Source organism: Ranitomeya variabilis, chromosome 5, assembly GCF_051348905.1.
Source record: "Ranitomeya variabilis isolate aRanVar5 chromosome 5, aRanVar5.hap1, whole genome shotgun sequence".
Lineage (NCBI taxonomy): Eukaryota > Metazoa > Chordata > Amphibia > Anura > Dendrobatidae > Ranitomeya > Ranitomeya variabilis.
This window is the reverse complement of record NC_135236.1, coordinates 69456603-69477223: the sequence shown is the minus strand read 5'-3', so window position 1 is coordinate 69477223 and position 20621 is coordinate 69456603. Positions and strand designations below refer to the sequence as shown.

Here is a 20621-nt window from a genome sequence, read left to right as displayed (position 1 = left end):
ACCAGAGATGGATTCACATCTACACTGCTCAGTACTGTTGTATAATTTCCTTTATGCTACTTATAGCTGTGTATAGAAGACATCATAGCAGCTAGTCTTCACCAACCAACTTGGAAACAGAGACCGCAGAGGGGAAAGCTTGTAAAAAAAAAAAAATGTTTACTCCGATGACATCACTTTCTGTTCTCAAGTTTAGCGTTCATCATTGACATCAAGGATCGATCTTATGGAAATGTACATGAAGTTCATACCATTACCTAAACCTGTGTAATAATACCCGAGTCACAATATTCAGTAACCTTTAATAATTATAATAATAATATTAATTATACATCAGAAGCCAGAATTGAAAAAGAAAAAGCTTTAACACCAAGAGTGGACACAGGACACGTATGTAGAAGGTCGAAGTCATGAGCGAAAGAAAAGGGTCGGGAAAAGAGTAGTGGAAAAGCGAATAGTCATGAGGATGAGTAGAGAAGTTTAGGAGATACCGGAGTGACGGGGGTGAGACTACGTGTGACGCGGTATGGGATGGAACAGGCAGGTGAATGGTATGACACACAGATGTACCAAAAAAGTCAGCATATCACAAACCACACACAGCAGAAGAGAGGGGTCAAAATCTGCCATTTTTTGGGAGAGAGATAAGTGTCAGGTTGTCCTGAAGAAGAACATGGGAATGCGGTAAACTGAAAGCACTCACCCATATTGCACACACACAGCGCTGGCAGCATATAATACCGGGGTAGTAGCACCTCCGCCCCCCTACTCACTAATTCCATTGTAATTATAGGTTTGGGGTTTAATGTGGGGGTGAATGCTGTAATATGTGCAAAAAAAAGACCCTAGAAGCTATGTGCAATCTGATATGTCCATAAATAAGTGTGAATGTCGCCTAATACAGGAGGGTTATCAGAATAGGTTCTGCTATCCGGTGTGTGAGGACTTGTCTACATAGGGTTGTGTTGAGGATACGTCGTCTGCCGGAGATTATTGTACTTGTGGTCCTTCATACAGACTAGTGGAATAGATCGGCATTGCATAATTAGGGGGTGTCTAATGTATATCTTCATTTTGGTCCTACAGGAATCTGAGGTGTCCTAAGTAATGGGGAGGTAGGGGTTCTCGATTGACATGGGATGATTGACATGTTTAGGTGGGTTCTCTGGCCCCGCGAGGTCACTCCTATCAGACATGCTGGTCACACTCTGTAGAGTCCATCTCCTCGGGTCACCCCATGTACCCCGCTCTTCCCTAGTGGTGACGGCGCAGTTGTCGCCCCTAGAAGAGGAGCAGTTTCCGCTTGAGCTCATTTCTTCTCCACAATGGCATCCTTACAAACTCATCCAATGTCATGGAGAAGACCCGCTGAAAGTCCTCAGGGGAGAGATATCTCTGTAGAGAAGAACCAAATAAAAAAATTGTATTAGCATCCTATGGAATAGGTGACATTGTAGTATCTGTGGCATAATTACCGATCGGCCATAACAAAAAACAAACACCGGCCTAATACCCTCCTGCCACCAAAATAACTCTTGACCCTTCAAGACATGGGGCGTGCGTCATCATTTGTGATTTGTCACTTATTTCATCTTCTGGAATTTGCTGGTGTTTTTCTGCTCCAAATTATTATTATTATTATTATTTATTTATATAGCACCATTGATTCCATGGTGCTGTACATGAGAATGGGTTACATACAAATTACAGATATCACTTACAGAAAGCAAACTAACAATGACAGACTGATACAGAGGGGCGAGGACCCTGCCCTTGCGGGCTTACATTCTACAGGATGGTGGGGAAGGAGACAGTAGGTTGAGGGTTGTAGGAGCTCCGGTAGTGGTGAGGGGGTAGCATCAGTAGTGGTGTGGACGCAGTGGGGTCAGTGCAGGCTGTAGGCTTTCCTGAAGAGGTGGGTTTTCAGGATCCGAATGTGGTTGATAGTCGGATGTGTTGGGGCAAAGAATTCTAGATGATGGGGGATATTCGTGAGAAGTCTTGGAGGGGGTTGCGTAAGGAGCGGATAAGTGTGGAGGAGAGAAGGAGGTCTTGGGAGGACCGGAGATTACGTGAGGGAAGATATCGGGAGATATATGGAGGAGACAGGTTATGGATGGTTTTGTAGTATTAGTAATTTGAACTGGATACGCTGAGGGAATGGGAGCCAGTGAAGAGATTTGCAGAGGGGAGAAGCGGAGGAGAAGGGAAGAGAGAGATGAATTAATCGGGCAGCAGAGTTCAGGATGGACTGGAGAGGTGCAAGGGTGTTAGCAGGGAGGCCACAGAAAAGGATGTTGCAGTAGTCAAGGCGGGAGATGATGAAGGCATGCACAAGCATTTTAGTAGATTGACGGTTGAGGAAAGGATGGATTCTGGAGATATTTTTGAGCTGGAGGCGGAAAGAGCTTGGATGTGCAGTTTGAAGGACAGAGTCAAGGGTTACTCCGAGGCAGCAGACTTCCGATACGGGGGAAAGCGTGAGGTCGTTAATTGCGATAGGTCAGTTAAGGAAGATCTATGAGATGGAGGAAAGATGAAGAGATAAGATTTTTCCACATTGAGTTTGAGGAAGCGAGAGGAGAAGAAGGAGAATATGGCTGATAGACACTCTGGGATTCTGGAGAGCAGAGAGGTGACATCTGGGCCAGAGAGGTAGATCTGAGTGTCATCAGCATATAGATGGTACTGGAAGCCATGGGACTTTGAGTTGTCCCAGGCCAAGTGCATAGATAGAGAAGAGTAGGGGTCCTAGAACAGAGCCTTGGGGGACTCCAACAGAGAGAGGGTGGGATGAGGTGGTAGTGTGGGAGATGCTGAATGTGCGGTTGGAAAGGTATGAGGAGATCCAGGACAGGGCGAGGTCTTTGAATTGATTGAGGTTCACAAATTTGTCACAAAAAGAAAAATTAAAAGCATTTTTAAAGTCGTCTGTTTTTTTGTTTGACTTTTTTTTATCCTGAAAACTCCCAAATCCTATAAAATGTCATCAACATGCACCAAACTGATAATTTTCCCCAAAACATTACTCGAGAGGGGAGGAAATGGGAGTGAGATGCCTCCTGGGACATTTGGTGAAAGTTGCATTTCAAGAATCTGTCTAAAACATCTCAATAAGGAAAGTTGTTGAGGGGAAAAAAAGGAACAAACAAACAAAAAAAAAGTAAGTGTTGAAAAACAAAAAGTATAATAATAAAAGTAACTCTGTCCTTAGGAGCCACCGCACACAACTCCGGGGACACCAAGTTCATTGCAACAAGCAAACGTTTACTAGTCAGTTCGTGTTCATCAGATGGCAGTGCAGCGCCCCAGAGTCCTGGTCGTTGCAGTACTGTGGCTCCGCCACTATGGGGAGCTATGGTGCGTCCGATGGCACTGAAGGAGTTCATCTGACCAGGTATCACAGACACCAATACATTTCACAGCTGGGCCTCCGGGGGGAGCTAAGGGTGCTATTCATTAGGCCACTCCCCACCATAGTGGGTAAACTGGGGGTCAGGCAGGAAGTTAGATCAGAAAGCTGACTGGATTGGACGAAGCAACACCTAGTGGCAGAGGGTGTTGTGGAGGAAGAGACAGTAGGGTCTCTGTCAGGGGTGGGATCCTGACAGAGGCTTGGCATTGAAAAGAACGTAACGGGTCCGCGCCTGCACCCAAGAAAGGACTAGAAGCGAGATAGATTGTGCTGAGTGAGAAACGGGATCACGCAAAAAGGAGAAATACCAGTAGGAGTCGTGCTGTAAGATCGAAGCAACATCCTACTGAGGCGCACTACCGGTGGCCGGAACGCCGAGGGAGTAGAATAACATTCAGCTTCAAGCAATACTCCAAACAGCGGCAGGGCAGTTAGTCTCAGGCGGGCTGTCTAACTCAAATCACCTATGAAGTCTTGGGAGGCAATTGCGGGAGAGGGGCGTCTCTAGGGTCCCGGAAGAACTCCAGGCCTATCCGACAAACGGGTGCCGTTCTAACTGTAACATCAGGAAGGGACGGAAGATTAGCAGAACATCATCTAATCGAGTTGTGAGGGAACATCAGAAACAGACACAACAGTTGTGGGGTACTTTCCGTAAGCACAGCAGGGAAGGACTACAACACATAGCGCTAGGGGGAAGGCACAGATTTCCTCCTGTGAAGAGAACTCTGGAAGTGCCATTGGACCGGCCGGACTTGCGCAGCCTGGTGAACCGTATTCTGGACTGAGGACTCAGAGATCTTCAGTAAAGAGGTAAAGAGACTGCAACCTGGTGTCCTCGTTATTTACCGCGACCTGCACCCCACAACTGCACCGTTACAACACCACTTATTTCACCGGACGTCCCCCACTGACAGACAGGGCCACGGACCGGGTCTAGCCACCGTGACAACCCCAGGACTGAGTACTAGAGGCCCGGCTCCGGGTACCCCTCGGCCCTGCGGCGGTGTGGGGGCGCTCCAGCAGCATGTGGGATCGGGCACAACACTTCTGGTTCCTTCCTTCCTTAGCACGATACATCTTCAACCTTACCATTTATTCCTCCTGGACTATCCCTGCGCCCACTGGCTCCCTCAGCCCCAGAGATTTCATAACCAGTTCCGCAGTGTATCCTGAATCCATAACCTTCACACGGTTCAACGTCCATCTTCTCCTGTGCGCCAAAGGACCCGATGCGCCCTTTAGCCCTTATGCCGGACCTTGAGCTCCTGATGTTACCGGAATGTCCGCACAGGATTCTAGTACGGCCTCCCACTTCCTCGAATGATAGGTACATGCTGGCTCTAGCAGCCCACTGTACTTGAACTTGACCTTGTTACTGTACTTCCCTATATGATAACCATCAGGAAGTGAGTGCCTCTTCTAACCTTACTGACCTGCCACTCTGGGCTAGTCCCAAAGATTAACAATCTTATTCTATACCTTCAGCTCAATACAGTTACTAGGCTTTAAAGGGAAGCTGTCAGCCCCAAAATCGAGGGTGAGGTAAGCCCACCGGCATCAGGGACTTATCTACAGCATTCTGTAATGCTGTAGATAAGCCCCCGATGTATCCTGAAAGATAAGAAAAAGAGGTTAGATTATACTCACCCAGGGGCGGTCGCGCTGCTTGTCCGGTGTCTTCAGGGGTAGGAACACAATAGCCCACCACTCCTACAATTGATTGGGCTGAGATTTGGGGGATCGGAGACACGTCTTGACGTGCACTTGCCCATTTTTCCTGCTTCCAACACATCAACTTCAAGAGCTACCTAGTCACTTGCCACCTAAGTTATCCCTCTTTTACAGGTGCCATTATTTTAAGGTTATGGCTGATGGATGTGTGGTATTACATATACTCCAGAGGAACAAACCCATTTTCTCCTTACCTCTAGCTGAGTCTTATCCACCCCAGGAGGTAGTTTCTGGCGCCCCCTATTTGTTACTATTAACATTTCATAAGGAAATATCTGCAAAAGAAAAATTGGAAAAATAAAATATTAGTTAAAAATAAATGTCTCTTAGGCCAAATTCAGACGTCGAGGATTTGCGGTGTAGATTCTGTGAACAGTACAAATAAATGTTTTTTTTTCAAAATCACAGTCACACATTGCAGGAAAAAAACCACAGCAAAAACACTGTGAATTTTAGGAACCGCAGCTTTAAAAAAAAAAAAAAAAAAAAAATCCAACAAAAAACGCACTGTGTGAATGAGATTTTAGAAATCTCATTTAATTTTGCTGCTACTGTAAAACGCTATTGTTTTTTTTTTTTACATGAAAAAGCTCACAGAAAAAAAAAAGCTACGTGTGAATAAGCCCTAGGAAAAGCAGTTGGTGGAAAGTAGCCAGTGGTCTTATATGTAACATATCCAGTAAGAGGAATATAGAAAGGACATCCCACCCTAAATAAAGCCTAAATATTCCAAGTTTCTGTTATTTTGGTTTACCAGACCATTTTACTGTCTGACATGATTTTCAAGAGAAATCCACGCTTTTTTTAATGATGTTTTCAGATCTGTTTCCTAATCAGTTTTACCATGTTTTATTTTGTTGTTGTTGCCATCTTTTCAGTTGTCATGTTTGGACGGGATTTCAAGCAGAATCCGCATCAAAGAACTGATGGGTCACTTCGTGTGTTTGGATGCAGGCAGTTTTTTTTTCTGGGTTTTCTCGTGTTTTTTTCCCTAGCCTTTATTATTCTTATTATTATTATTATTATAATTTTTTTTTAAAAAAAGCAAAATTGATGGCAAAATGGCCCAAAAAACATCCGGTTGTCTTCTGGACATCTTTTGAGTTTTCCCATTAACCTGTATTGCAAAATTGAGCGTCATCTCAGCAGAAAACACCAGAGGAGTGGACATGTCTTCTTTTAACGTCAAAACAAAAGAAAGTCAAAACCGCACCCTTTCTTATATAGATTGAAGGTCTCAGCGGACACAGGGGCGCACGTCCAAAAACAGGGAGCCCATGCCGGACAGTACCAAGACCATAAAGAACAAAAAGACAGCGCCACAATAGATGGTGAAAAAATAGGAGCTTACATTTATTCTGCCTCCTGTAGCGACGTTTCGGTCAACAGACCTTTATCAAGCACCATAAATAAAGGTCTTGATAAACGTCTGTTGACCGAAACGTCGCTACAGGAGGCAGAATAAATGTAAGCTCTTATTTTTTTCACCATCCATTGTGGCGCTGTCTTTTTGTTCTTTATGTCTTCTTTTAACTTCTTGTCATTTTTAGAAACCTGAAGTGGTTAAAAGACGCTTCTGTTAATTCTTTTGAAAGTTTTTGATAGGTTTCGCTGGTGGTTTCCGCCTGAAAAAGACGTTGTGTGCACATAGCCACTGTTACGTCAAAGGTTGTGATCACACAGAGGCCTTTGCCATGGTTTTGGTGCTGATTATGTGTCAAAATTCAGGCTTCCCTTTTATTTGAATGGCAAAACAAACAGAGTATGTTTACATGGAATCTTTTTATGTGGATTTAGAAGTGGATCCGCTTTAAAATCAACATTGAAAATCACTTCACTTACCATATGAATACTTTTTGATGTGGATTTTGAAGCAGATCAGCGTCAAAATTTACGTGAAAAACTCCATGAGAACATATCCTAATTATTCCTCATTACATACCTTCTGCTCCAGCATGCTGGGGAGAGAGTTTCCCCGATCCATCCTGGTCCTCTGCCCTTCACCGTTCTGCAGGACATAGAAGACATTTCTGGATGCACTGGGTCCTGACCATGTGAATCCATCTTCCCCATCCCTTCCCTATGAATGCTTACCTGAAGCCCTGAAAAACAAAGAAGTAATTAGGTAACCCAAAATATTCATTATAATTAAAAAAATATTACTAATAATACAGGGTGTGACCTAAGTAAGACTCATTCCCTGGTGTAGTCTCTAACATGTCAAGGCAAAGCCAAGGAGGTAAAAAAAGAGAGTCTGCTGGCTCCAAAATCCAAACTAAGCGCCGATCCTTGTAGGGCACCTTGTGCTGAAAGGAGCCATGATTTAATTATAAATTTTCTCGTTTTTAGAGAAAACTTTTTTTTGTGTTCATATGCAAATTCCGCTAAGCAGGGGAGGGACTTCACAGAAGCCATCTGCTTGGCAACAAAGTCTAATGGAGACCCCAGAGACCCGGTAAAAACAAATTATCACCTAACTATGGGATTAATGATATGTTGATTAGTGGAGGTCCGACCTCTGGGCCCGCACCGATCGGCAGAGCAGGGAACTTTTTTTTTAGAATAGCGGGGCAGTGCGCACGATTGACTGCCGCTCCATTCAATCCCTATGGTGGTGCGACAGCTGCCCTTTTTCCAGAAGCCCCCTAGAAAACGAATGGAGCGGAGTTGGGCATCCAACTTGACACACTATTTTGTAACGGGTAAAAAAACCCCAACACATTCTGTTGAATGGTGCGTGTCCCAGTGGTCAGACCTCAAACAATCAGTACCTCACAGCCCCTTTAATGGTGGTAAGGTACGAGCCCATGGATGGTGGTCTCTGGAGATTTAGGAATAAACAAATTGTAAAGCATTTCCTCCTAACCTGTGCTCTCCCTCTGCCGGTCCGGGTGATGAAATTCTGCAGACTGCAGCTAAAGACGGAGAACATCATAGTTATTACATAGCGCAGCGGCCATAGGTAGCAATCGGTATAGGAGCATATTGAGCAGACAGTGCCGTAAACACCTACCCTCGATAAGCTGCTCCTTCCATATCCAGAGTGAATGGCTGTGGAGAAAGAGCTCTGACATGTCAGAAATAGCATAGTAGATCCTGGACCTCCAGCTTTATTTATTGGGGGTGGAATCGTGAAGAAAAGGACTAGCTCGCTATAGGGGCTTCATGAATGGCAGTCACAAAATGGCCTTGGTCCCTGAGGTTACCATAGGCTCCCTGTACCATACAGAACACCAGTATAAATGGCGCATAGTAGGTGGAAGCCATGTTGGGATGCCCATACTGATTCACGGAACCATTCAACTATGTTATGTATGAGGGTGTCCCGACTCCTGATGGCAGATAATGGAGGGACGAAGGGTCCACTGAGGGCTCATGTACATGACCGATTATATCAGACTAGTGCTATCCATGATATTCTATGGGACTGTGCACATGTCCGATTTTTTTTTTCCTCTGGTCCGAGGCAAAGATCAGAGGCATGTCCTATTCTGAAATGAGTGTCAAAATCGGCAATGCAAGTCTATGGGTCCATGAAAAACAGTGGCTCGTACTCGGATGATACCCAATTGTGGTCAGAATTTCACGGACTGACAGAACGGAGAAGGCGAAGAAATTTTTTTCTTCTCTCCACCTCCAAGAAAAACCAATGCCACCCTGATCAAAGACTGATGAGAATATCTGGACTGTTTTTCTCATCTGCACCTACCTTGATACTTACGTGTGTAGATTGGAGTCCGGTCCGGCAGAGAACGAGTTTTTCTTCGCGGGGTCCCTCCCTTCTGCATTTCTTCTTTTAGGATGAGTCTTCCTAGGTTAGACTGGATCTATACAGTGAAAGGTAATCGGTGTGAATGTGTTCCTTGGTGATTTATACATTCTTTTTTTATAAAATACCGTGCTTTACCTTGGTCAGCTCCACTACGTGCCGTTCTTTCAGTTCTCTCACCTCCTCACTTTCCTCACCCTCCTCGTCTCCTTTGGATTCCCTGCGGTGTCGTCTCTCTGACTCTAAGGAAAGAATAGGTGGCGTTAGGCGGCATGTCCTCGTCTTGGGGCTTGCATCTCATGCAGAATGGCTGATCTCGCTCACCTACAACGGCCAAGGAAGGCGGACATGGCCAGTAATCGGTTTCGATCTTCGCTGGCTGATTTGGGTCTGGAGGTTTCGCAGCTGGGAATTTAGAGGACTCTACTATGGGGTCATCGGATAGTCTGTGGGAGAGCGCCGATTCTAGAAGAAGAGTATTAAAATCAAGGCTGAGATAAGAGGCAAGTGCCAGAGGGTACCGGCATGGTCAGCGGGGTCTTCTCACCTCTCTGCCTGTAGATTGGTGGCTTCTTGTAGAGATTTGGCTCAGCCTGAGAAATCTCTGAAGAAACAGAGCACAGAGTGAGTGGCACATGAGAAAACGTGGTAAGTGATGTGAAATCCATGGTACCACAAAACCTCAATTTTACCTGGGCAGTGGAAATGTTGCAGTCCTCCTCTGGGAGAATTGGTTCCTCCACGGGTACCTGGTGGAGTTGAGCCACTTACTATAGACTTGTTGTCTGCCCAGAGTGCAGTGACCTGTGTAAAAAGAAACCGTAAGCAAGACCACTATAAAGTGCCCATAACTGCTTGTTTGGCCCAAAACTACCCACCTACTATTCCAATGGGACCTTCCATCCCCTTCCCCCCACACATGCACATTCAGTTTACCAGGGGGGGAATCATTGAAAAGAGGGGAGTAATCCGTTGTCAGATACCTCTACTGGTGATTTATCTTCCATGGGATCAAAAAATGATTGGGCATTGAAATCCAACATGCCCAATCCTCCTTTCTTCCAACCTCATTTGTTGGAGGATATAAACATAAGTTAGTCGGCCAGCCCCATCAATATCAGTGTGAACGCCCAATTTTGCTCTAATGTATAAGGTGGACGTAACCTAATACCACTTAAACATTATACATGTACGCCATTGTAAATGTATGGTACGGGTTTATTGCTCCTGAATTCTGGACACTGGAGAACACAGAAGCCAATTATTACCGCTTAGGTGAAAAAAATGTTAGGGAAAATAATTTAAATAAAATTCAGAAATATAAAAAAAACTAAACCACCCACCCCAACATACAGACTGGCATTTCTCAACAACATCGTTCAGCCGACAGCCTTTCCCGCCTGTGTCCACCAATTAGTGCATGAGTTTGTGGGAACACTGAGGGGCTACCTGCACACTTGTGTGTTCATTCTTCCCTGCAGGTGGGACGTAGTGCAATGTGTGAACGCAGCCAAATCACGTAACCTGAGACTTTACATATCATACACTATTCAAAAAATAAAGGGAACACTAAAATACCACATCCTAGATATCATTGAATGAAATATTCCAGTTGTAAATCTATATTCATTGCATAGTGGAATGTGTTGAGAACAATAAATCATAAAAATGATCAATGTAAATCAAAATTAATCTCCCATGGAGGTTTGGATTTGGAATGATACTTAAAATCAAATTACAGGCTGATCCAACTTCAGTGGAAATGCCTCAAGACAAGGAAATGATGCTCAGTAGTGTGTGTGGCCTCCACGTGCCTGTATGACCTCCCTACAATGCCTGGGCATGCTCCTGGTGAGGCTGCAAATGTTCTCCTGAAAGATCTCTTCCCACACATGGATTAAAAGATTACTCAACTCCTGGACAGTCTGTGGTGCAAGATGGCATTGGTGGATAGAACGAGACATGATCTCCCAGATGTGCTTGGTTGGATTCAGGTCTGGGGAATGCACAGGCTAGTCCATATCACCAGTGCCTTCATCATGCAGGAACTGTTGACACACTACAGCCACACGAGGCCTAGCATTGTCATGCATCAAAAGGAACCCAGGGCACCAGCATATGGTCTCACAAGGGGTCTGAGGATCTCATCTCGGTACCTAATGGCAGTCAGGCTACCTCTGGCGAGCACATGGAGGGCTGTGCGGCCCTCCAAAGAAATGCCACCCCACACCATTACTGACCCACTGCCAAACCAGTCATGCTGAAGGATGTTGCAGGCAGCAGATCGCTCTCCACAGCATCTCCAGACTCTCACATGTGCTCAGTGTGAACCTGCTGTAATCCGTGACGAGCACAATGTGGAATCTGCCAATCTTGGTGTTCTCTAGCAAATGCCAATCGCCCTTCACGGTGTTGGGCTATAAGCACCACACCCACTTGTGGACGTTGGGCCCTCATACCTCCCTCATAGAGTCTGTTTCTGACAGTTTGAGCAGACACATGGAGGTCATTTTTGCAGGGCTCTGGCAATGCTCCTGTTCCTCCTTGCACAAAGGTAGCTGTCCTGCTGCTGGGTTGTTGCCCTTTTATGCCCCCCTCCACGTCTGCTGACAGACACAGCTACCCTTCTTGCCACAGCTCGCATTAATGTGCCATCCTGGATGAGCTGCACTACCTTCTGTGGGTTGTAGACAACGCCTCATGCTACTGTACCTCTAGGGTGAGAGAAATGCAAAAGTGACCATAACAGCCAAAAAGGATGAGAACAGAGAAATGGTCAGTGGTCACCCCCTGAAGAATCACTCCATTATAGGGGGGTGTCTAGCTAATTGCCTATCATCTCTACCTGTTGTCTGTTCGATTTGCACAACAGGAGAAATTGATTCACAATCAGTGTTGCTTCATAACTGGACAGGTTGATTTCACAGAAGTCTGATTGACTTGGAGTTACATTGTGTTGTTTAAGTGTTCCCTTAATTTTTTTTGTGCACTGTAGACCAAAAAGTCCAAAATAAAGAAGCAAGTCCATTCTAATGCTCTATTTTACAATAAATGTATAAATTAAAACAAAAAGAAAAATCTACTTATGATATACATTACTGTAAATAAATGTTTTTAAAAAATGTATAAAAACTTAGTACATGCGGCCTTATATGTCACAAAAATACAGCCAAAAAAAAAATTATTTTTATTTTGGTAGACAAAGAATTTAAATAAAAGTTAGGACCAAGGCATCATCAAGTGAGCAAAATCACAAAAATGTGTCTAGTACTTTAGGACCAAAACTCTAGTTAAAGGGGTCGAAAAAAACTCACCTGCTCATGCCCCCTACCATAACCCTACAAATGTTTAGCTGTTTACCTCGGGTGATGGAGGTGGAGATATTGACTTGGGTGACAGCGATCGCTGGAAAACAAACAAGTGTACTCTGTGAATCTTTTTTGCACCACTGAACATCATCTTGACCATGAACTATAGGAGGTGTTAAAAGTGTCCCATCATATTAGAGAAGTCATCACAACTGATCAGCTGTTTCCAGCTAATATGAACATGCACAGCCCTGTATATACTGTGTTTCGCTGTATTTGCTTCATCTGGGGATTCCATCTGAAAAATCTTGTGCTTATCTGAAGCGGTAACAGGAAGAAGGACAAACAGAGGCCAATGTATTATACTTTGGGTCTGTTTGCGTAATAACTCAATAACTCTGTCAGGGGCATATCTGAATATAGTTTTTCAGCCACTGCCACAGAAGCCTTAGACGGAAACATGAATGCACTGCCGAATGTAGTGTGAACAGGCCCTAATGGATGGTTTAGTATCCTGTAGCTCAGCTGCCATTCACTTCAAAAAAAGCTGAGCTACAGTACTCAATAAAAAGACCCCATTCAGTGTATGGAACTGTGCTGTTATGGCTCTCTACACTGGCTATATGGTTGCTGAGCCAGCAGCAAACATCATCTGGTGGGATTGCCAAGTACCGGACCCCGACTAATTTGATATGGATGACCTAGGTGTGGGACAAGCCCTTTAAGTGTGAAATATGCATCAAGGAAAACCTACCCCTCCAACAGGTTCTCCACCTCAACTATTTTTGCAAATATCTGCAGAATATCGTATTTAAAAGGTACACTATACCTATTTATTACTGCTAAAACTATACAAGAGAGGGAGCAGGTCTGAAACAAATGGGTGGAGTCTGAGGACTGTGAGAAGCAGGAGGGGCAAATGTGTGGTGTCCTGGGAATCGAATAATTGTTCAAATATTCCTTAGCTTTGCAATATGAGGCAAAATATGATCAATGGTAAAAAGTGTATTAGAGGGGTTCTCCACCAATAGAAAAAAATGTGTCACTATAAATAATTTTCAACACGTCATTAATTAGCAAATTACACTTATTTTGTTTAAGGAGGCAATCACAATAGTACATTAAAATGGCCCCTGTCTTGTTAAACTGACAGAAAAATTCTAAAAGGTCCAATGCCTGTGAAAATGTGCAGTAGGAAGCCCGTCGACTCAATTAATGTGTTTGAAGATGTGTTCCCAGTGGATATTAAGTGGTAAGAAGAGGCTGCTCACACTGCTGTCAACCCTGTCTATCTGATCTAATACTGGAGATACCAGAGGAGCTGAGGTAAGAAGAGGCTGCTCACACTGCTGTCAACCCTGTCTATCTGATCTAATACTGGAGATACCAGAGGAGCTAACATAAGAAGAGGCTGCTCACACTGCAGATTACCCTGCCTATCTGATCTAATACTGGAGATACCAGGGGTGCTGAGGTAGGAAGAGGCTACTCACACTGCTGTCCACAGTGTCTTTCTGATCTAATACTGGAGATACCAGGGGTTGCTGAGGTAGGAAGAGGCTGCTCACACTGCTGTCCACCCTGTCTATCTGATCTAATACTGGGCATACCAGGGGTACTGAGGTAAGAAAAGGCTGCTCACATTACTCTTCACCCTGTCTTTCTGATCTAATACTGGAGATAGCAGACGTGCTAACGTCAGAAGAGGCTGCTCACACTGCAGATTACCCTTCCTATCTGATCTAATACTGGAGATACCAGGGGTGCTGAGATAGGGAGAGGCTGCTCACACTGATGTCCACCCTGTCTGTCTCATCTAATACTAGAGATATCAGGGGTGCTGAGGTAAGAGGCTGCTCACACTGCTGTCCTCCCTGTTTATCTGATCTAATACTGGAGATACCAGGGGTGCTGAGGTAAGAAGAGGCTGCTCACACTGCTGTCCTCCCTGTCTATCTGATCTAATACTTGGGATAGCAGAGGTACAGAGGTAAGTAGAGGCTGCTCACACTGCTGTCCAACCTGTCTTTCTGATCTAAAACTGGAGATACCAGAGGTGCTGACGTAAGAGGCCTCTCATACTGCAGATTACCCTGCCTATCTGATCTAATACTGGAGATACTACAGGTGCTGAAGTAACAAGAGGCTGCTCACACTGCTGTCCTTCCCGTATATATCTGATATAATACTGGAGATACCAGGGGTGCTGAGGTAAGAAGAGGCTGCTCACACTGCTGTCCACCCTGTCTATCTGATCTAATACTGGGCATACCAGGGGTACTGAGGTAAGAAAAGGCTGCTCACATTACTCTTCACCCTGTCTTTCTGATCTAATACTGGAGATAGCAGACGTGCTAACGTCAGAAGAGGCTGCTCACACTGCAGATTACCCTTCCTATCTGATCTAATACTGGAGATACCAGGGGTGCTGAGATAGGGAGAGGCTGCTCACACTGATGTCCACCCTGTCTGTCTCATCTAATACTAGAGATATCAGGGGTGCTGAGGTAAGAGGCTGCTCACACTGCTGTGCTCCCTGTTTATCTGATCTAATACTGGAGATACCAGGGGTGCTGAGGTAAGAAGAGGCTGCTCACACTGCTGTCCTCCCTGTCTATCTGATCTAATACTTGGGATAGCAGAGGTACAGAGGTAAGTAGAGGCTGCTCACACTGCTGTCCAACCTGTCTTTCTGATCTAAAACTGGAGATACCAGAGGTGCTGACGTAAGAGGCCTCTCATACTGCAGATTACCCTGCCTATCTGATCTAATACTGGAGATACTACAGGTGCTGAAGTAAGAAGAGGCTGCTCACACTGCTGTCCTTCCCGTATATATCTGATATAATACTGGAGATACCAGGGGTGCTGAGGTAAGAAGAGGCTGCTCACAACGCTTTCCACACTGTCTATCTGATCTAATACTGGGGATAGCAAAGGTACAGAGGTAAGTAGAGGTTGCTCACACTGCTGTTCTTCCTGTTTTTCTGATCTAATACTGGAGATACCATAGGTGCTGAAGTAAGAAGAGGCTGCACACACTGCTGTCCTCCCTGTCTATCTGATCTAATACTGGGGATACTACGGGTGCTGAAGTAAGAAGAGGCTGCTCACACTGCTGTCCACCCTGTCTATCTGATCTAATACTGGGGATACTACAAGTGCTGAGGTAAGAAGAGGCCTCTCACACTGCAACTTACCCTGCCTATCTGATCTAATACTGGAGATACTATGGGTGCTGAGGTAAGAAGAGTCTGCTCACACTGCTGTCCAGCCTGTCTATCTGATCTAATACTGGGGATACTATGGGTGCTGAGGTAAGAAGAGTCTGCTCACACTGCTGTCCACCCTGTCTATCTGATCTAATACTGGAGATTCCAGAGGTGCTGAGGTAAGAAGAGGCTGCTCACACTGCTGTCCACCCTGTATCTGATCTAATACTGGAGATACCATGAGTGCTGAGGTAAGAAGAGGCTGCTCACACTACTGTCCTCCCTGTCTATCTGATCTAATACTGGGGATACTATGGGTGCTGAGGTAAGAAGAGGCTGCTCTCACTGCTGTTCATCTAATCTAAAAATGGAGATACCAGGGGTGCTGAGGTAAGAAGAGGCTGCTCTCACTGCTGTCCACGCTGCTTTTCTGAATCCTGAGCAACTGCTGTGACCTGTATATAATCCATCCTATATACTGTCATGCTATCATCTGGTCACAGCAGCCACTCAGGTCATTTCCCTAAACAAAATAAGTCTTATTTGCGACTTAAAGGTACAATATTTAGGAATTTAGTTCTAATGACATTTATAATACTTTTTTTCTACTTGAATACGACTATAACGAGAGGGATTTCTTGTTTGTATTTGTATTTATCTTTTTCTGTGGGGAGGGGGTTGTAATTTTTTTTTATATACTATTGATCTATACTGTCTAGTTTTATATATATATATATATATATATATATATATATATATATATATATATATGTCCATTACCTCTCGGCTCCGCAGAGTCTCAGTATTCTCCAAAAGGGTGTATGTGAAATGTGGTTCATAAATCATTAGATCTGGACGCTCTATATCCAGTATAGCTTTATCGCGCGGGAGAGCAGCAAGGTCCTTGTAACCCAGGACGCGACTGTCCATCCGAGCCTGAAAAGAGATATATGAATATGGGAATAACAGTGAAAGGCATAGTAGCCATTAAAGTGAATCTGTCCCATATAATCAATAAGTATGATCTCATTCAATATCATTAATGTAATTTTTGCATTATGATTGAGCCTTGTGTGAATACAATCCCGTTACCTTTTGACCCATTTACCTTTATGTCTAAAGCCCATTAGGAAATACAATAAATGAACATTTACAAATATAGAAACATGCGCTTAATAGGGTAAATGAACGGGGGCATTACTTACAGTGATAGTAGAGGGAGAGCCTGGTATACTGGACCCTCTAGACGAGGTGACACTTCCAGGGGTCGTAAGAGGGACCTGTTAATAGAACAATTCTCATACATGGATGAAACTTCCAAAATCAGGCTCCTGTGGCCAGAAGCGGTGTCACGCTTTATCTGGTCCAAGGGCCACACTGTTAGATTAAAACGCTCTCAAGGGCCATTTAAAATGTCATGGGGTACAGAGACACTTACGGCATAGAGACATATAGTAGGTAAGGGGATAAACAGTGAAACAGCCAAGATTCAGAAGTCCCAAATACAAACAAGAATCAAGCCACCGTAATTCTCCCTGAGGTGGAACTTCCACTTTTCAAACATTTACCAAAATTTGGCTAAGTGTTCCGTAATGTCCTGGAGATCCCCTGACAAAGGGGAGACCTGACGGACTCTTAGAGTTGGGAAATCTCGATCATTTATTGCGTTTTGATGTCTACGGGAGGCAAAGGTGATGTAACCAAGGAGGTGGAGGACAGTCATTGAGAGGGTGTGGCCCCAAAAATTTGGGCAAAAAACTAATGGAAGTGAACCTTAAAATATTGGCAAGTATGTATTTAGCCTAGCAATCACCATTTTATCTAAACAGTCTCTATCATGATGAAAATGGAATAAGACAGCAGGATATTATGGAGCAGGAGGAGCTGATCAGATTGATAGACATTTTTAGAAAAGTTTCATTAAACTTTCATTTTATTTATTAAAATCCCTGCTGATTGTATGCACAAGAGTCCAGTGGGCGGGCCTACTAATGATTGACAGCCTTCTCTTATTACTGTATAGGCAGAGACAGCTGTCAATCATTAGTAGGACCGCCCACTGGACTCTTATGTACAAACACCAAGGATTTCAATGACTAAAATACAAGTTACACTGAATCTTTTCCCACAAATTAATCTATTATTCTGCTCAGCTTCATTTTCTCTACGCCGGACTGTCATCAGATCAGACTGCATGTACAACGTGACAGGTTCCCTTTAAGTTTCCAGTCACACGATGTCTCCATAATGGTGCCATCTATCATACTTGCCAACAGTCCCGAGTTTCCCGGGGCAATGCTGTCTAGAATGTCTTGAATTTTGGGCCAAAGTAACTAAAAAATGGAGCTATGTTTTCATGTAAAGCATTACAGTCCAAACTCACTCGCCGTATGAGCTGCGTACATTTCTGATGTGATTATCCCCCACTATAACCTCCCGTCTGTGCGTCTCCGGACATGTCATTTCCAGGAATAATAATATGGAACATGTACCATGAGAGTGCGGGATATGCACTGTACTTCCATCAATAAGGACTACATGCATAGCCCCAGTGAGTCTAGTGGTAAACCCTTCTAGGGCGTCATCTAGAGGGGTGTCTTGTATCTTAAAATTCCTAGCACTCTAGGGAGAGCTAAATGATCTCCTCAATCATCTGCCTTGTACTGATGTTTCTTGTCAAAGCCATGCACTATGCAATGCTCACGATTGGTTTGTCCATCATCCTAGATAAACCATTCACCCTAGACCACCAGGGATGTGGGATCTCTAAACCTCTTCACTACCTCGGCACATCAATGATGTTCTCATTACATTGCTATATACCTGACGTGTGGTCCGAAATGTCGTAATTGCACTTCATTTGCTATTCGTGGAGAGTTTTTACAATCCTTTCGATATGCTAGCCTAATTGAGGAAGTTGTTCCTTATTATCAAATATAAAATTGAGCCTTTTCATATCGAAACAAACTTAAAGGGGTTGTCCCATGGACAAAGTGCATCTTAGAATAAAATATTGGAAAATAAAAAATATGTTATGTAAGAGCAGTAAAAAGCATATGGCCCAATGGCCTAATTTAAATATGTAATAACAAAGGATAAAAAACCTTGAATAATGCAGATAAAGTGTGATGCAAAAAAGTGCCCCCAAACACAATAAAACCCCCACAGTGAATTCTTCCACATGAACAGTGTGATGTCCCTACTGTACCCCCTCCTTCAATCCCCCCAGCAAAGTATGGTGACCCCATCACAGTATCATTCCCCAACTGTAATGCTCACACAGCACTCTACACAGTATAATGGACCCCACGTAGTACTCCATACAGTATAATGGGCCCTGAGATGCCTTCTATACAGTATAATGGACCCCACATAGAGCACCATACAGTATAATGGGCCCTGAGTTGCCTTCCATACATTATAATGGACCCCACATAGTCCTCCACACAGTATAATGGGTCCCACATAGTCCTCCATACAGTATAATGGCCCCACATAGTGCTCCATACAGTATAATGGACACCACAAAGTGCTCCATACAGTATAATGGGGCCCTGTGTTGTCCTCAATACAGAATAATGGGCCCCATATTTAAAAAAAAAATGCTCACCTCTCTTCATTCCCCCGCTGCTCTGGTCTCAGCAACAAGTGCTCTGAAGCTCTTTACTGCTTGGTACAGCGGGTACGTTGTAATAGGTAATCGCGCCCGCTGTTCTGAGACGTCAGATGCAGAGGGATAATGATGGCAAATGGAGCGGCAGCTGACGCTTTCTACTGTGTCTCCATCCAAGATGCCAATACAGTTAAAAGTGCAATGTGATACCACATGGGGGGCCCACCCAGCAGGCATCATGGGCCAAATATACTAATCCTGGGGGTCAGATTTGGCCCGTGAGCCAGAGTTGACCTGTAACCGCACTAGACCACTTGGTATGCATTATTTACTACCATGGTCTACCATAGATATAACCAGTTTAAACCTCAAATAAAGTTAGTGATTAACAGTTTGACAACTCTAGACTGCCAGGAACAATACCAGAATACTCTCACAACAAACTATCACTTGGAAACATGGTTGGTTATTAGTAGGAAAAGACCATATGGTCTGATTAGGCCTCCACTAGAAAATATCTGCCAGCTGATTTCTGTCTAAAGTTTATGGTCTCAATCTGGAGTTTTCAACCTGTGTTTGGGCTTTATTGAATACTTTTATTTTTACTATATATTGTCTGCAACACTAAAGTTTTGCATTATATAGTACAAAATCGCCCAGAAATTAGCATTTTAATTAAGATGAAAATGAGGCATAGTGCTATGGGCGTGACAGAGCACTTCCAAGCTACTGCCTCCCCATCTTGTTTCCCTGCCCAGCACCAGCCTCTTTCGCTTTATTGATAGCACGCTGGGTGATGTGAGGAGTCAGGCAAGGAAATCAGAGCGTAGGCTATCAATTACGGTAAAGGGGCTGGTACTGGGCACTGAAACAACCAAGGAGGGCCGAAGCTGGGAAGTGCTTTTTCACGCCCAGAGCACTTAATGCATTATTTGTATATGAATTAAAACACTGATTTCTCAGGAAAGCAGCAACAGATAGAAGATGTAAAGGTGTGGATAGATCTACATTTCAAAGACCTGCATACCCATATATAAGGTGTGAGATTTGGGGGGGAGGGGGTGATCATAATTACAGACTCCCTTTAAACCTCATATAAAACAAAATCATGATGTAGAATTTGTATTTGTAGACTTGTCTTCTGCCATGTCAGTATAGTACGGACTCATTGATGTTACCTTATGAAACTTTTCCATTCAGCTGTTGAGTTTCAGTGTTGTGTGTGTATACCGGAGATCTAGAGATGAGAAAGAACAGGATTCATTCACAGGACTCGTTCATTGTGTGAACTGTTTCATATATTTCATTTACTTCTCGTCGCTGGGTGCTTGATGCAGTAGTCATGGATCTGGTGCACATTTATTTGGTACAACAGAGGGTATCAACATTGCGTGAGTAATTATTCGGAGGTTACCCTGGATTAAATAGTGATAATCTGGATTAATCCTTGGTTATTAGAACAATGATTTCTGGAGTAATGATCTTCAGGATTGACAGTCAAGAATTGGGTCACATTTAAAAAGGGCATCACAAATGGCGGGAGACACCACATTTTATACATGTATATGTA

At 44.0% G+C, this 20621-nt stretch overlaps 1 protein-coding gene across 1 annotated transcript in view; it reads right to left on the bottom strand.

Moving 5' to 3' along the window:
- Positions 1-285: 285 nt before the first annotated feature.
- Positions 286-20621, bottom strand: part of DMTN (dematin actin binding protein) — a 61188-nt gene continuing 40852 nt past the window's right edge. The window contains exons 3-17 of the mRNA XM_077262140.1: positions 20230-20288; positions 16644-16718; positions 16219-16374; positions 12279-12323; positions 9611-9722; positions 9466-9522; positions 9243-9383; positions 9057-9160; positions 8871-8976; positions 8163-8200; positions 8016-8064; positions 7244-7251; positions 7092-7157; positions 5344-5424; positions 286-1395 (exon numbers count right to left, since the gene is read on the bottom strand). Of these exons, the coding sequence (XP_077118255.1) occupies positions 1282-1395; positions 5344-5424; positions 7092-7157; positions 7244-7251; positions 8016-8064; positions 8163-8200; positions 8871-8976; positions 9057-9160; positions 9243-9383; positions 9466-9522; positions 9611-9722; positions 12279-12323; positions 16219-16374; positions 16644-16718; positions 20230-20247 (1170 nt within the window). The 5' untranslated portion in view covers positions 20248-20288 and the 3' untranslated portion in view covers positions 286-1281. The remainder of the gene's footprint in view (positions 1396-5343; positions 5425-7091; positions 7158-7243; positions 7252-8015; positions 8065-8162; positions 8201-8870; positions 8977-9056; positions 9161-9242; positions 9384-9465; positions 9523-9610; positions 9723-12278; positions 12324-16218; positions 16375-16643; positions 16719-20229; positions 20289-20621) is intronic.